Source organism: Poecilia reticulata, chromosome 13, assembly GCF_904066995.2.
Source record: "Poecilia reticulata chromosome 13, P_reticulata-male-v2, whole genome shotgun sequence".
NCBI lineage: Eukaryota > Metazoa > Chordata > Actinopteri > Cyprinodontiformes > Poeciliidae > Poecilia > Poecilia reticulata.
In genome coordinates this window covers 26,214,589-26,230,927 of record NC_088842.1, presented here as the reverse complement: position 1 = coordinate 26,230,927, position 16,339 = coordinate 26,214,589, and the positions used below count along the sequence as shown (strand labels likewise).

At 36.6% G+C, this 16,339-nt stretch overlaps 1 protein-coding gene across 1 annotated transcript in view; it reads right to left on the bottom strand.

The window, feature by feature from the left end:
• Nucleotides 1–3,622: 3,622 nt before the first annotated feature.
• b3glcta (beta 3-glucosyltransferase a) overlaps nucleotides 3,623–16,339 on the bottom strand; it is a 90,431-nt gene continuing 77,714 nt past the window's right edge. The window contains exons 12-15 of the mRNA XM_008426260.3: nucleotides 8,499–8,598; nucleotides 7,982–8,101; nucleotides 5,758–5,902; nucleotides 3,623–4,161 (exon numbers count right to left, since the gene is read on the bottom strand). Coding sequence (XP_008424482.2) covers nucleotides 3,994–4,161; nucleotides 5,758–5,902; nucleotides 7,982–8,101; nucleotides 8,499–8,598 — 533 coding nt within the window. The 3' untranslated portion in view covers nucleotides 3,623–3,993. The remainder of the gene's footprint in view (nucleotides 4,162–5,757; nucleotides 5,903–7,981; nucleotides 8,102–8,498; nucleotides 8,599–16,339) is intronic.

Below are 16,339 nucleotides of genomic sequence, written 5' to 3'. Positions count from 1 at the left end.
ACGCTTGAATTAATGAGTCATGCAGTCCAAAGAGAAATGAAATATATCAAACTTTTTTCAAGAGTCGTTATTTTAGATGATGATGGCTGTGGACAGGAAGGACCTCTTGTAGCAGACTGGATGGCATTGAACCTGAAGAAGACTATGACGAAAGACTGACCCATCACAGTGTTGTGACGAGGATGCTGAGGGTTGTGTACTATGCTTTATGAAGCATCCTTTTTTGCACAGCCATCTCCAGAGACTCCAGGGCAGTCCACAAAATATTCAGCTTTCTTCATCAGCTTGTAGAGCTTAGATGTTACTATTCTACCACATTATCCAGCAAAATAAATGACACTCTCCACAACAGACTTATAGAAGATATGCAGCATCTTGCTCCAAACAATAATGGACCTCATAATGCTCAAGTACAGTCTGCTGCCTCTTTTTGTATCAAACTTGACTGTCTTCAGTCCTAACTGTTGTTTGCATAAACTCTGAGGTATTTATACTCGTTCACTTCTTCACCTCTGATGGAAATAGTTTTACACACTACTGTTTGTCTGAAATCTAAAATCCTATTTGTTATTTTGGTCTCATTCAAAATGAGAGGATTCTTTTGAATCCTTTTGAAACCAATACCACAGAATGGTCCACCAGCTCTCTTTTTCTCTCTCTGTGAGGATTTGCTTGCACTGGAAAAAAAATATTAGATTAAGTAGAGCTGCCAAAGAAGGTTTAATGCAAGTTCAATGCCAGAATGTGGGATTTTTTTAAGCAGTGCAGTTTAAAGCTGCCACATGTACTTTTATGAAAAAACATATTTTTACATATTTGTTTAAACTGTCACCAAGTCATGACATTATAGTTTCAAGTTCCCCCACCTTCGTCCAGTGCTCATTTTTATAGTTGAAAATAGTGAGGAATCACACCAGTGTGACACAAGGACAATTTCAGGAACTACTGGAACTGGAACTTTTTCACCTTACAACTAGGGCTGGACAAAATGTGTGTGTGTGTGTGTGTTTGTTTCAGGAACGGAGTGGGAATCTTTAATCTGACATGGATTATGACCATGAAACAGGAAAGGTTGGACTGAATTCATGGTTTTGACTTCATGAAATGAGCCGTGTTTTAACGTCTTTGTCTGCTGGTTCAGTGAGTTTTGCATGTAGTGTGGTGATTCTGGTATTACTGGACAGTGCAGAACTTGGATTTTAATCTAATAGGTAGTTTGTGTGGGTAGGACAGTGTTGTGCTGCCGTGTGTTTTACCGCATAAGCGTCTATTTATGTTTATTTTTTTCCATTTAACTGCTGAGTTAAAACTGAGTATTGTTGAGGTAGAAAATCTTGTTTCTGTCATTTAGATAAACTTTTGCCTGTTACATGGATATGCAATATGCCTATATTGGTTAATGTATAGCCTGTGTTTGGATTGATCACCCAGAATGCTGTGCGGTACTGGATCAGAGTTCAGTGAAATTGAATATGCTATCAGATATAGCATCTATTGTATTAGTTTTGTCCAGCCCTAGTTGTAATGTGAAAAAGTTCCAGTTAATGTTCATACTTTTACAAGGCACGACTGTAGCTGTCAATGAATTTTACCAACAAAAATAATCAACAAATACACGGATCCCTCTGTCAGTAAAGTTCACAACCTTGCACTTTTCAAACTCGCTACAAAACTCTGGCAACAAGCAGAACAACACTGCTTTATTGATAAATTATAGAGCTGCTGATCTGCCCTTTCCCTGGTTTTCCACAAATACTAAAGACTATTTTTAATGTGATAAAGCTGAACCTTGCTCTTTCAATTTACACAGTGATTCCACCTGCAGAACACCGCCTCAACACCTCTCTCTGTTCCTGTATGGGTAAATCCCAAAAGGTATTTAATTTGTTTCCTGCAAATAGCTTACAATTCATAGGTGTGTTAGAGGATGTCTACTTGAGTTACTGCTCTGCTTCAAACGCCTGAAGCTATTAGACTTCTCATGAAACCGCGCCAGAGCACCGTACTATCAGGGCAGCATAAATCTAGAACCACAATGGAGACACAATCTCAAAGGAGACGAACACATTCTGCTTTACAATGTGATTTTCCTACTCGGTAATGAGTTTTACTTTATTAACTTTTTATATTTGGATTTGATGGGAGCAATATGAAGCCTCTCATTATACTCAGCTTTACAAAAGCTCTTGTTACCATTGTAAGACAGCAGTCGCCTCAGGTTTTTATTCTTGTGAGATTACGGCTGGCTTGTGTTGCTTTTTAAAGGTGGCAATGAGCCAGAAGAAGAAATGTTTAATTTCCCGACTGAAACTCTATGCCTGTAAAAGATTTACAATAACGGTCAGCAAATTACTGAGTCAGCTCATTAATTGTCACAGGAAGTAAAAAAGGAAAATGAAAAATTGATTAGGCTAAATTTCATTCCTTTCTCTCTCTTCCCGGTAATATTTTACAAGAACGAGTGAGCATAAAATTATGCACTTTTTCCACCTGTGCCTCAGTTTGAGGGAAAAGTGACTGAAATAAAAGTTTTTTTGGCAAAAACTGCATAGACTTTAAATTAAAGATAATTGGGTTTTCCTGCCAGTAAAAAGTAGAACTTTTTTAAAGCTCCCATTGGTGACATTTTAGGGGTCAGTTGTACCAGACTGAGGCAGCATTATGGCATAAAAAACATTCAGCCAGAACTTCAATGGTCTCAGTAGAGTCTTAGAAGTCTTCTGGGGTGAATCATGGATGAGTTCCCCATCAGGAATGATGGAGGATGCAAGCTCCCCCAACTGCTTTGAGCATGCACACTCAAATATATGCCGTTTAGTTTGCCTATAACACTGAACTGCAAAATTTTCACCATTCATTCTTCAACATTTGGTCATTTAATACCACTTAAAAAAAATGTTAGGAATTAATTACTTTGAAAAATAATTTAAAAAGTTGTTGTTTCCTGTAAGAATATGGATATGCGTTTTTGTTTTGAAGAAAAATGATACATTGGGATTAAAATCTATTAATCTATTAATCCCTCAGTGAAGGAAACTGAGTTTTTCTCACTGCAGTTTCAGGTTTATAGAGTTTTTAAAGAACATTTCAGCATCTAGCTTCAGCAAACGGTAATGAATAAAAACGCAAAATTGGATTCTGTGCAGCTTGGAGAGTATTGCACCGGCATATGAAAATCATCTAACGTGTCTCTTCTCATGTTGCTGATAAACTGACAAAAAATCTTAAAATTTCTCCTCTTTACCAGCAAGGTTAAAACTGAAGTTGCAAAAATCTCCATGATGTGTATGGAGAAACTTTCTAATCTGTAAAGAAACGTACTGGTGTGGATGTGAAAGCCTAGGCAGTTGCGCTTTGGTAACATGGTCAAGAAAGCAGCAAATGAAAATGTGTTAGGCAACAGTATCAAGACAGCCTTCGCAGTGAAAGAGGGTTTTCTAGGTTCGCTGCAATTTAGTCATGTTGGAACAGTCAAGAGCATCGTAGAAACGGGTTGAAATCTGGTGTGGACAAAATCCTATGATGGCTTAAAGTCATACAGTAACTCAATAACTTCAAATAACTTAATTATTAAGGCAGTGTTACACAAAAGGCCTCTAGTGAAATTGAGATGCAAAACATCTTAAAATATGAATACTTTTATGTCAAAATAGAAGACATTGTACAGCATCATTGATTATTTTGAAGATCTTTTTAAGATACAGCATCTTGTGGAGAACAAAAAAGTATGAGCAGTGAGATGTGTTTATATACAGACATTTATAAATGAAATATAACCTCAACATGCCATCCCAGTCCTGATGCCGCACACACACAAACACGCACTCACACTTACATGTTTTTTCTTAATAATAATAATAATAATAATAATAATAATAATAATAATTCACAGTAACAATAGAAAAAACATTTACATCTGTGAACTGGTACCCTTTAATAATACAAACACATTCTATACATACATGTTTTAAGAGATTAGAAGGTTTTTTTTTATCATAACTCTGTTTTACTCTTCTCATTATGTTCATCTGAGGTATTTGTTCTCCAGTCATCCCTCAGCCACTTATTGAAAACAGCAACAGGGTCTATGTTCCAGTGTTTATGGAAGGATATAGGCACCTGGTGAGCTAAGAGGTCCTTGGAGTAGTCCTCTGGGCGTGCCTGAAAGCAAATAAAGCATCCAGTTATGTATATTTCAAAGTAGCCACAGCAACACTGAATGAGCAAAACCTCAATGGAATTATTGATGTAATTATGACCTCCAATAATAAAATGTTAAAGCAGAAAAGCACAAGTATAAATAGTTAAATGATTGATATATAAATTCCTCCTTGCCATATGGTGCCTTGGAAAAACCGTAATGATATTATTTTTGAACATTTTGTTTCATTAAAACCACAAACTTTAATATAATTTATTAGAATTTTATATAATAGACTGTATATAATTAAAGTGGTGAATAATATGCATGGTATGGCATACATACCTATTGCTGCGAGTCTTTTAGAAAATGTCTAAGTCTTGCACATGTAGAGATTCAAATTTATGCCCATGCAAAATATCCCACACTATGTTAGATAGGATGAAGACAGCATGTCTTACTGCTGATATTTTCTGATTCTTATTTCCTAAAATAAAAAAAACTCTTTGCACTTTATAGTTTTGCTGATTTTTTTTGCTGGTTTGTCACATGAAAATCCCGAATAAATTAAAAGATGTTTGTGGATGTAATGTGACGACATTTAAAAACTTTTAGTGAAATGCTCTAGCACCAGATGTTTTAATATTATGGGATTTGCATTAAAGATGCTCACTTTGCAAACTTTATTCATCTCATAAAAGCAACTATCCTTCATCCTTCTTTTATACTTTTATTCAACCATTTATTTATTTTCATCCATTGTAATTACTTGTTTTGTTTTTAGTTTGTTTGTTTGCTTTTTGCTTTTGTAATTTTGCTTTTATCCATCAAACAATATGATTCCATTTAGAATTATTCCGCTTTCTGACCGAATATTCTTTGTACCAATTTCCTTTTAGAACCACTTCAGCTAAGGTTCAAACTGAACTTAGCTCACCCTAACAAGCAACATAACGGTGCAGAGGAGAGTCAGGTCAGGGGAAATTCTCACTTACAAACAACCGTCCGCTCTTTGAGGTCTGCAGCACACAGTTATTGTGCTCATTCTAAAAAGATGTCAGCACTTCTACACAAAGAGCATCATGCGAACTCACCACTTTTTTTCTTTGCCGCCACTGATTCTCACTGCACTGAAATAATAAGGTGATAATCATGCTCACACATAGAGCCGACTATCTGCAGTGAACTCATTCAAATTTTCCCTTATTATGTAAGATTTCCTTTATTTCCTTGCATGACTGATTGTTCCATGATTGACTAAGAACATAGACTGACTAGTACATGTTCTTTCATTCCCCCCCCTTTAACTCTCCTTGTGCATAAAATATTCCAAATACAAGTCTAATATACTTTTCCTCATATCCATACTGCAACATGATATTCAGGTAAAAACATATTACTCAAAACTTTAGAGAGTGTCAGTCCATGTGTAATTAATTAATAAATATGTGTTTCACTAAGTGAATTGAGTTGCTGGAATAAATGAACCTGATATACAAGAAGCACAAGTCAAGGCAAAAATAATCATAATTTTAGAGCATTCTATCAAGATAACATTTCACAAAACATTGTAGCTACAAAAGGAGAGACATTGAAATGAAAATTCTGAATACAACCTGGTGAAATAGTGGACTGTGTGTGATGGGAAGCCCGAGAGCATTGAGGCACATTCCCAGCACCATGTCATCAGGCGCATCGTTGCTGTAGCACTTGCAGCCGCTGTTAAGAAGTCGGACCACAGCCTCCCTGCTGAACACCATGCTGCAGCAACACAGCAGACATTCAGAATAAGGCAAACATACGCCAGCCACTGTGGCAGCAAAGTAAATCAACAGTGTACAGACAGATTACATGCAATACATGCGATCCGTCACTGGCACTACTGCTAAAGTTGTGTAAAAAAAGATTTGAAATGATTTATCCTGAAGAATCATAATCAGATTTATTTGCCAAGGTCGTGTGGGCAAGCAAGTGCTCGCTACATACAGACAGCAAATATATACAAACTAGCGGAAATAAAGGATAAAGGAGCATTACGTGCATCCATTTGCAATCATTTATAAAGAGAGAAGAGGAAGGGTTGTCGTGATAGTGCTGTAATTGGTGTCTTACACTGAAAGATTCTGTGCTGAATTGGTCATTTATGTTGGCTGATTGTCCTGTTTAAAGACCCAAAGATGACGCATTTTACATTCACTGATAGAATCCAACAGATTTGCCTTTAAACCATCTTGTTGTTTGAAACAGTTTATGATGCTTTGGACTCTAATAAGGTCAGCAGAGCCGTTGGAAGAGAAAGAGTTTCACAACATCACAGACGATACAGTAGGGGCAGCTTTTGTGCCCTGGGTGAGCCTCTCCTTCTGCCACCCCATACACAGCCAAACACACATCCCCTCCTCTGATGAAACCCATTTTTCAAAACAAAAGAAAAACCCCCCCACAACCTTCTTACTCTGTAATTTAACCAGAAGCATCGGAAACCAAAACAGATTTCTACTCTAGACTGATTCATTCTATGCAGTCAATGAACTTTTTAGGTTTTTATAAATGGAAGAAAAGGTTTCAGAGGTCTGCAGGTTTTCTTTTGTTCATTAGAGAACTGTTCAGTCTAGTTGTAAGTATTTCATATTTTTAAAAAGTAAGAAATAAATGTAAGTAAACATCTTCAGTGTATATTGGTGGTATATTCAGAGATTTACAAATCAGGGAACTTAATTTAAAGTCTATTCTCTGAGCTACAAGAAGCTGGTGTAAGACCTCTAGTGATGTGCTTTAATTTATTGTTTTAGTGGGAACAGTGCAATTTTGGTGCAGTTTCTGAAAATTGCCCAAGGATAACACAGGCTGATAATGACACACTCCCAAACAAGAGTTAGTGTCTAATGCTCATGGAGACTCGGTGACCCCGACAAACCACTCTTTTCTGGAGTTCTCCAACAGGGAGCTTTGGAGTTTTCTTTTTCTTTTTTTTAACCCATCAAAACCTCCTCTTCAATTTTGTAGTGCCAAGATAAATATAGGGATCCTAGTCAGGCCTGGTGGTCAGCTGTTAAAAGAAAAAGCATCTCTCTGTCACGTCATATTTCCCCAGAAAAAGATTCATGAAAGAAATGATGAATTTCTGAATGGAAATTCTCAGACAGTAAAGTGTGAAAAAAATCATATTTTTTTTGCATTTCTTGGCACCAAAAAATTTTTTTTTTCACATTGAATATTAAGCAAAATTGCGAACTGAGCTGTTACTTGGTATAAATGAGCAAAAGCTACAAATGAAAAAGGAAGAGAAAACCTGTAAGCTACCGGAGAAGTCACTCATCACCCGTGATCTTTTTTTTTTTTGTGGGTGACACCTGAATGAGGAAGTGTCACAGCAACAGCGCGGTCCTTAAATAGATTTTTCCTGCACCTCTCACTCTCAAGTTCAAAATTCATCTTGTGTACAAGCTTTTTCAAACGACCCAACGCTGCATCAAAGGCTTTAAAATAGTAAATCTAGGGCATTAAAATCAGAATTTGATCAAATCCATTTCTTTATAAGCCAATTTTTCTTCCATTGATTAGCAATTAGTCCTTCTGAGAGAACCATGGAAACCATCGAATAACTGTCCTGTTACATCATCTGATTAAAACTGTTTATCGACTTTCTTTTGTGGTGATTCACTTCAAAATATTTCATCTACGTAGACAGCAGCCCTGTAAACAAGGTTCTCCTAAGAGCACACTCAAATCAAACCGCAAAGGTTAATCTGTAAATTAAAGATAGCTGGGTTTTTATCGCATGCTTTATAATTCATCTGCTGCTCGTTATTCCCAAAGCATCTGAGCAGTCAAACTTACCCTCCACCTCCTGTGATGTAACTGTAGCCACCTTGGCTCAGTCCATAGCCGTATCTCTCTCCGAGGCACACCGGCGCGGAGCGCTCGTAGCAGCTCAGCAGGACTCGTAGTCGGGGGAGGCTACGAAAAGCACAAGTCAAAGGCATGACACACACTCTCATCACACTTACACGCGTGTGCCTAAATGACTATATAACGCTCCATTTAGAAGCTGGGACAATCTTTCTCCCTCCAGAGTCTTCTGCTTGAAAGGAAACCTAACTGCAGGTGAATCCAGCTGGAGGTGTGATTTTAAATCTTTGACAGGATGTTAAGTGACTTCTGGCGTTTAGGAGTTTTTCTCTTTCACTCTGCAAATCTTTTTAAAGGTAGGACTAAATCTGTGAAAAATAAACATTTACGAGTAAATGTCAGCGACTCTTGGGGGGGGGGGATACATCGAAGATATCCCTCACGTGCAAAAGTAAAAGAAAAAACTAAACGTCTAAGTTGAATATTCTTCTTAAAGAAATCTTACCTGATGAGTGTGTCATCATCCACAATAACAAGCCACTTGGTGTCGGGCACAGCGCTGCTCAGGAATCGCTGAAGGATTGCAAATGTTTTCCCACAATGACCTATGAATGGAGACGTACCATCAACAGAGGCCAGCATGACTGAGTCACATATTGACCATGTGCAGAGCTGCGGCTTGCAAAGATAAATGACCCTGTTAGGAAAGCAGGGCACAACTGCATTTGTTTAGTTGATTTACAAAATTCACAGAAGTGAGTAACATAATTAATGTCAATTAATCATGTTGACACTGAAGAGTTTAAAAAGCAGGAAGCTACATATGTGAGCAAAAGACTAAAGACCTGATTTCACTGGATGACATGATTTTTATGCATTGATTTATTACAGTCAAACCTTATTGGATGTCAAATATCAGCACAAAGTAATGAATAACTGCTAAGAGGAAGAAAGATGCATAATGTTTTCAAATAAACACGAGTAGTCTGGCATGCATTTCTATTCAGTCTGATATATAAATACATTTAAAAGATCCCATAGCGTTACTTGGTTTTCACTGCACCTGAGCTTTTACGTCTCACCAAGGTGAACCTGTTGCTATTCTGCATCCAACCTGACGGACAAGAATTTGGTCCCATTTTCCAACTCTAGATTTTCAAAGCTGCAAATGCAGCGAAAAGTCGTTCTAAACAGTAGAATTAAGGTTAACCTTTCACTGAGAGGGGCTGAATAGATGTACACAACATTCCAGACCTTTAAATAGAAAAAATACATTAAAAAAGCATAATTTTCTTTCTATTCATAACTATGTTTTTATATCGTTTAAAATTCTAGTAACATGCGTCAAAGTTTGCGACAGTAATTTGACAAAACATGGAAAAAGTTGTTTTTGGAAGATACCATATGAAGAAAAATAAATAAATAGAGCAGGAACTTTAACCAGATTCTATAACAGAAACCTTTAGGAATTTAATCAATAGAACTAATGTAAAAAAAAAAAAGCTTCAGGATATGCACTAACTTTTTGTTTGCAGCTTTTGCGTGACAGCCTTGTGCATCGTAAGCATAAACATGCAGCACTTCTGCCTTCTCAAGGACACCGTACAGTACTGTATACTTGGCTCCGGGTGCACACATCAGCTACTCCCCGAGATCAAAAACATGTGAACTCAGGCTTACGCTGTCTTTGCTTCAAAATATTCATATTTGTAAGACCTACTTTGCACTTCAGCCAATGTGATTTCCTAGAGTTAGAGTTTGTATTTTTAAAAACTTCCAGCTAAACTTTGCCAGCAGTAGAAATGTCAACTTACTGATGTGTTAAGAGAAAAATAATGAGAGTTTGGCAGGATGGGTCGCAAAGATGAAGTGTTCAGCCTGACACGTTTGACATGACAGGCTAGAAGGAACAAAATACTATGCCATCTCCTAAAAACAAAAACCCATAGTGTGGTTGTGAACAAAACAAAACCAAGAGCCAAGAGAAATGCACTCGCCAGATTTCAGATGTCTACACAGCAACGGAGGCACAGAAATCCCTGGTGGCATGCATTACTACGAATTCTGAGACCTTGCTGTATTATTTATAGGGAACCTTAGGTATTTTTTGAGTTTTTTCTTTGCTGAATATAAAATGAGAAAGGACACTGACAGAGATATAATCCAAAATCCCACTTTTTAGGGCAGATCTTCTGACAAGGCTGGTAATCCTATTTCAAACAGGAAGTGGTGAGTAATGCTGCCGACACCAGAGAGATGAAATAAATAACTTCTTTTGTACTTTCCATGATCACAAAATTCACACACAGGACGTAACAAAATCTGGTAAATTTAAAGCTTCTCTTAGGCTGTTGCTATATGTTATTTATTTTTTAAGTCAATATGGGGTAAAGAGGGAAAAATGTGCATTATCTTCTTCTGCCACAATTTCAGGATCTTGTCTCATCATTTCTTTTCATGCGCAGACTAGATGTCAAAATACACATTTTGCGGTGAGATGTTGGCTTTTCACCTAACTTAGTATCACTTTGTGACAGCAGGATGATTAGACAGATGGTCTTTAATTAGGCCATTGAAGCAAAATGGAGGTTGTTTCCTTAAAGGGGCAGCATTATGCATTTTTCAGGCACATTGAGACATTTTGTAGCATAATTATGTATTACCTTAGTTGTTCTAAAAATTGTGTATATATTTGACACCACAATTTGACACCTTGAAATTGGCCTCTGTCGCTTTAAGAAGCTCCTACTGTTTCTGGAACTCTGCTTTCAGCACATCACCACAACAATGTTCCTCCATTAGGCCATTTACAAACGTTCTTAGGAGTGTTGGAGCAGGGAAGTAGCTTGTGAGAAAATCCCAGCTCCACTGCTAGGTAGTGCTGTCGCTAGTCTGGAGGAGCTGAGCAGAGCTGCAATCTCTGCTGGAGATTGCAGCTTCAAGGAGGAGCTTTGTGGAAATAGGCGACACTTTAAGGGAGCAAGTGTTCAGGCATCCCCCGAATAGCTCCCATGGGAGATTAAAGGATTTCTCAAATATGCAAGAAAGAATTAAAGCAACACTCCAGGTATGTTTTGATGAGGGAAAAAAACACAAGCTCTAAAAAGTTCATTTTACATAATCCTTTAATTTTTGTCGCTAGCACAATTTTGTCTGTTTTCAAACAGTTTTCTTTTGTAAGCTGTAATTTTAAATATTTTAAGGAAACACATGATATACTACAAATACAAATAATTATTCATATTCATATCACACTATTGCATATTTGTTTTCCATCTCCATGGCGTGTGGAAATACATAGCTTTTGCAAAAATAACATTCCAGCTTTGCATTTGATCCCACACCGACCAGCTCAGACTCAAAGCACAATGCGCTACACACAATCTATAAGTGCTCTCCTGTGGTCAGATAATTAGTTTGATTACTCAACAATATATGGCCAACTCCTCTACCAAATCAGCCACTTCAAACATTTGGTATTCAGAGATGACTCAGACCTCATTAGAGCAGAACGGACCTATGATTAGGATATCATTACATGGAGTAACCTCACTCTCAGGTCACTGCGGTGACTTTTCTACAGCACTTGGGAAATTTCCCCAAGTGCTGCAGAAACACTCAGGGTCTGACTGAAGTATTCATACAGCTAGAATCTTTTCACATTTTATGATGTAACAGTCACAAATTGTAGAAATATCACTGTTTTAAAATAAAAAATGCATTAGTTGATGTTATTCCTTTTTCTCAGGTTCTGCTGCACTGGATAAAAAAACAACTTGAATCTATTTTCAAGTATTGTTTTAAGCATGGGTTCTGATTGTGTCTACGAAACATGAATATTCTTTAATCTGATTGACTCCATTAGATTACCGACTGCGTGCTTAGAGTTATCGTCTTGCTGGAAGAAAACTTTCACTAAAGTCTAAAACCTTCTGCAGCTTTTAGCAAGTTTTCACCCAGGACCTCAGTTTATTATAATGTGTCTTATTAACTTCTTATTAACTTTTTACTACAGATATGCAAACTCAAACATTTTGTTTTGGAGTCATCTCATCAGAGCATCTTGTTTGACAAATATTTGTCATTTCCCCTGGCTTGTGGCAAACAATGAGGAAATGATGATAAATTGCTAACTGCTTTTTGCTCATCTTCTTACAAAAAGCACAAACATGTTTTTTTTACGCAGACTGATCATATTTAAGATTTTTTTAAGTTCAAACTGCAATCCATCAATTCATTTTCTGCAGCCAGTAGGAGATTTGTGCCCGTCTCCAGCTTTCGGGTGCAAATTAAAATCAGAGTTCAAAATCCATCCCATGCACATGTACTCCAGTATATGGAATCTGTTATAAGCTACATTTAACTGACAGTGTTTACTGACAGAATCTTTGTAAACTGGCTGTTTACCAAACCCCGATTCCTGCCAACACTAGATAGATGCCTCCTGAAAGCAAAAGTCTGGCATGCATTTCAAGTCAATACTGTGAAGGAGACACTATCTTCAGGATGATCCTTGAGAGAGACTTTGCCAGGAATCACATTGAATAAATACTGACATAAATCTTTGGATGAAAAAAGCAAAGCTGCAGCTTTTTGTTGAACAAGATGTCAAACAAGATTTGGTAATGCACTCTCCCTCATTCTGTTTATGAGAAATGAAACGACTTTGTGTTTTCTGGTGTCGGGTGTTTTGCGTTGGTTATTTATGCACATCTCCAGTGTGTGCAAGCTCAAGATTTAACTAAAAATTATTTAGAAATACAAATAATGCAATTTTGTTTTTGTTTTTTGGGTGAATTTGTCAGTATTTAGCAAACAATTAAGATAGGATAAACCAGGGCTTTCATGGTGTATTTGTAAAATGGATATTCAGTAATCTTTACTTTCACAATAGATCTCTACAAAAGTGATTCATTATACTTTCGAAGCAAATAACCTAAATTGTGTTAAAAATTACATTGTGTAAATTAGTCAACTTTTTTTTTTAGAATGCAGCAGCATATGTTTAAGTTGCCTTTTTGTTATATAATAATTCCATAGTCAAGTTATGAAAAAACAGTGACCTGCCAGGGTATTTATTCCCCTTGAACTTGCTCACAGTTTGAGACACTACAACCAGTATATAATCCCAGCTACTGTAACCCTTCAGTGAAACGTGGTATGCTGGCTGCATCAAGCTGTGGGGATCATTTTCTTTTCAGAGTTAATGGGCATCTTCCAGGCTAAGGGGGACTACATACTAATAAACATGACACCTTTAGACAAACTATTCAGAAAACATACATACTTGTCCTACTCTCACCCAATTATGCATCAGTTTGCGTTGAACTGAACGCGACATTCAACACATTCAGTTAGCTGTTTTAAAATGACTAAATGTCCTGGAATATGAATATTTTTGCACAGCAAAGTAAATGATTCCTAATTGAACTTAAAGTGACAGAACGCCTTTAGATCTGTTTGGTGTTGAAGGACCAAAGGTTTAATTTATCACAATATCACGATAATATTGATCTGGCTTTTTAAAAAAATTGTGTTAAGAGAATGAGAGTGTCGCAGTGGCAACTGCTAAGCCTATTTAGCTAGATGATGCTAGATTTTCCATAATACACTCTGTTTTATTTTATTTTTTAATCTATCAATTGGCCAGGTTATTTAATGAGTCTGATCACACATTCAGATACAAGGATAAAAAAAATGCAGCTTTGTGTAATAAACACGAATGATGTTTCATTTGTAATCTTTACTAAGACGATAACGCTACTGTCAAAGAAGAAAGTAGAAAAAAGGTATTTTGAAAATGTGATTACCAAAAGATTAATATAGAAAATACCAAGACATTAGTGCAAAAATATAAATCATTAGTTGCAGCAATTGATTCAATTAGCTGTTGTAATACGGTTTGTTTGAACAGGCCCACATGACATTTTCAGTCCAATTAATGCTTGAAAGCCTTAAAGCCCATCTCTCTTTCTTTTTTATTCTTTATTTTCAAAGATTTCCTGTCAAGTTGCAGCTGAATGGTATTCCCATTGCATAAACAGATAGTGGAAAATAAATTAAGGATGGTTTTATTTTGATAAAGATCCAAGAGTTGGGTCATTTCGAAAAAAAAAAAAAAGTCAAAAGAACAGAGAGCAGGCTCCTTCCACTCAGATGTGGTCTGGCTATAAACAGCAGCCTATTAGAAATGCATTATATGCTGCAGAGTGGCACTCTGCTGGCCCAGGGGACCACGCTGTCACCTCCCTTTTCAGTCCTGTCATATGAGGCTTCAAACTGAGCACTTGTAATGTCATCTCAAAATTAATAACTTCTTTTATTCTGAAAGGCATTAGTGAGGTCAGTATAGGCAGGTTGAATAGATGGATGCTAACTGCAACGACAAACTTTCTTAGTCTAAAAGAGAAAATTTAACCTGCAGGTTATGTTTCGCATATTAGATGCAAGATTTTATCATTTTACACCTCAATGCAAGTGACAGCTGAGAAAGGTTTTGAAGCATTAAAGGAAAACTGACTTTGACAGCAAATGTGAGGGGAAAAAAAAACTAAATAAAAATCTAACTACAGGATATAAAATCTACTATTTTCTTAGTCTTAGAAAATCAAAGCATTTCTTTTTTCATTCAGTATTTTTCTAGCTGTTGCTGAGGACAGAGGCTATATTTCACATACTGACTAACTGCAATGAATGTTTATGTATACGTTCTTTTTCGCTGTCGTGTTCCCGTTTTAAAGGAGCAAGAAAAAGGATGCAACAAGGACTCGCAGTGTGAAATTTCATGATATAAAACTTGCACAATATTTCTCGTCACAGTTAAGCATGTGTGGCATTACTGGTAGAGCAGATGCCCCATATACAGAGGCTATTACTCCTTGAAACAGCTGTCTGGGGTTTGATGACAGACCTTTGCTGCATGTCTTCATTCTTTCTCTCTTTGCCCATTTCCTGTCTGATTACTGTGAATAAATGCTACTGGTACCACAAAAAAAATCCTTTTGCAAAGTGCTTTCCAGTTACTTTCAGTATACCACTTCAATATGAATGAGTGTAAACCTGTGATTTAAGTATGAGTAATTTAATGAAACATAAAACGCCTTGGGTGTAAATAATAACTTACAGAACAAAGCTGTAACTTATTATAGCTTACAACTGTTGCAGCCCTATTGACTGCCTTTATAAACAAGCAGAAGCAACTTGGATAAATATTTTCTTGCAGCATGGTGCATTGTTTGGAAGAGAAGTCAAACATTCTTACTCAAAATAGGAATGACAAATAAAAGTAAAGAAAATGATAGTTTTTATCATTTTCAGGTGATCCTCAGCAGCACTTTACTGAGTTTCTGCCAATTAATCACTCAGATGTATAGACTAAGCTGTTTCTTACACACATATTTGTGTTGTTTGGAATCCAATCTAAAATCACTCTGTAATTCCAACGGATTGGTTGTTCTCTAAGATGTAAAATTGATTTTAAGTTTTAATACAATGCTCTGACAGCAGCTCTATTGTCTGGCATTTTACCAAACCAGTCGATGATGGGATGTGGATTGCTGCCAGCACCAAGTTGTTGCTTTCCAAAAAAAAAAAAAAACTGGCATGACTTAGAAGACAGATAATAGAGGAGACACTTTCTACTGCTTGATCTTTTACAGAGACTTGGCCCAACACTGACTTCCAAAAATACTGACACCATATACTGGCAGGAAGGATGTGTGGATTTTTCTTGAGAAGAACATCAAACTTAGAGGGGGAATGAATACAAGGTTTTGGTATTAAAGACAATATAATGCACAAACATACAGAAAACTCAAGCTGATTTTTCCTTTTCTTTTTTGTGGTTAAAGTGCAGTTAGATCAGTGTTTCTTAACCTTTTCCGGCCCAGCGCCTCCCCAGCCTTTATCCAGGTCCCTCACCGCCCCCCACCAAAGAATTTGCAGGCTACTTTGCACTGACCATTATTTTATCATTAATATTACTATCACTATTGTAGATGTTTTGATTTTAATGCTTGTTTCTGTATTTATCATCAAAAATAATTTCCCAGAGAACAAAAAAGTCATGGGAATAGAAATTATTTTCACAGGCATCTACGAAAAATGCAATGAACATTCAAGTTAAAATCAGTAGGCCTAACAGCAGCCAGACTGGAAACAATATTCTTATTTTGTGCCATTTTCTAGTTCTTAAATATTGCACAAAATGACCAGATAAAAGATGTGCAACATGCCAGTTTAAACTTTGATTTATTTGCAAAACGACTGAGCTCTGCAACATTAAAACATGGATAGAACTGTAACGTAACTACATTAATCATAATTCTTCTTCTCCTCAGTGTTTGT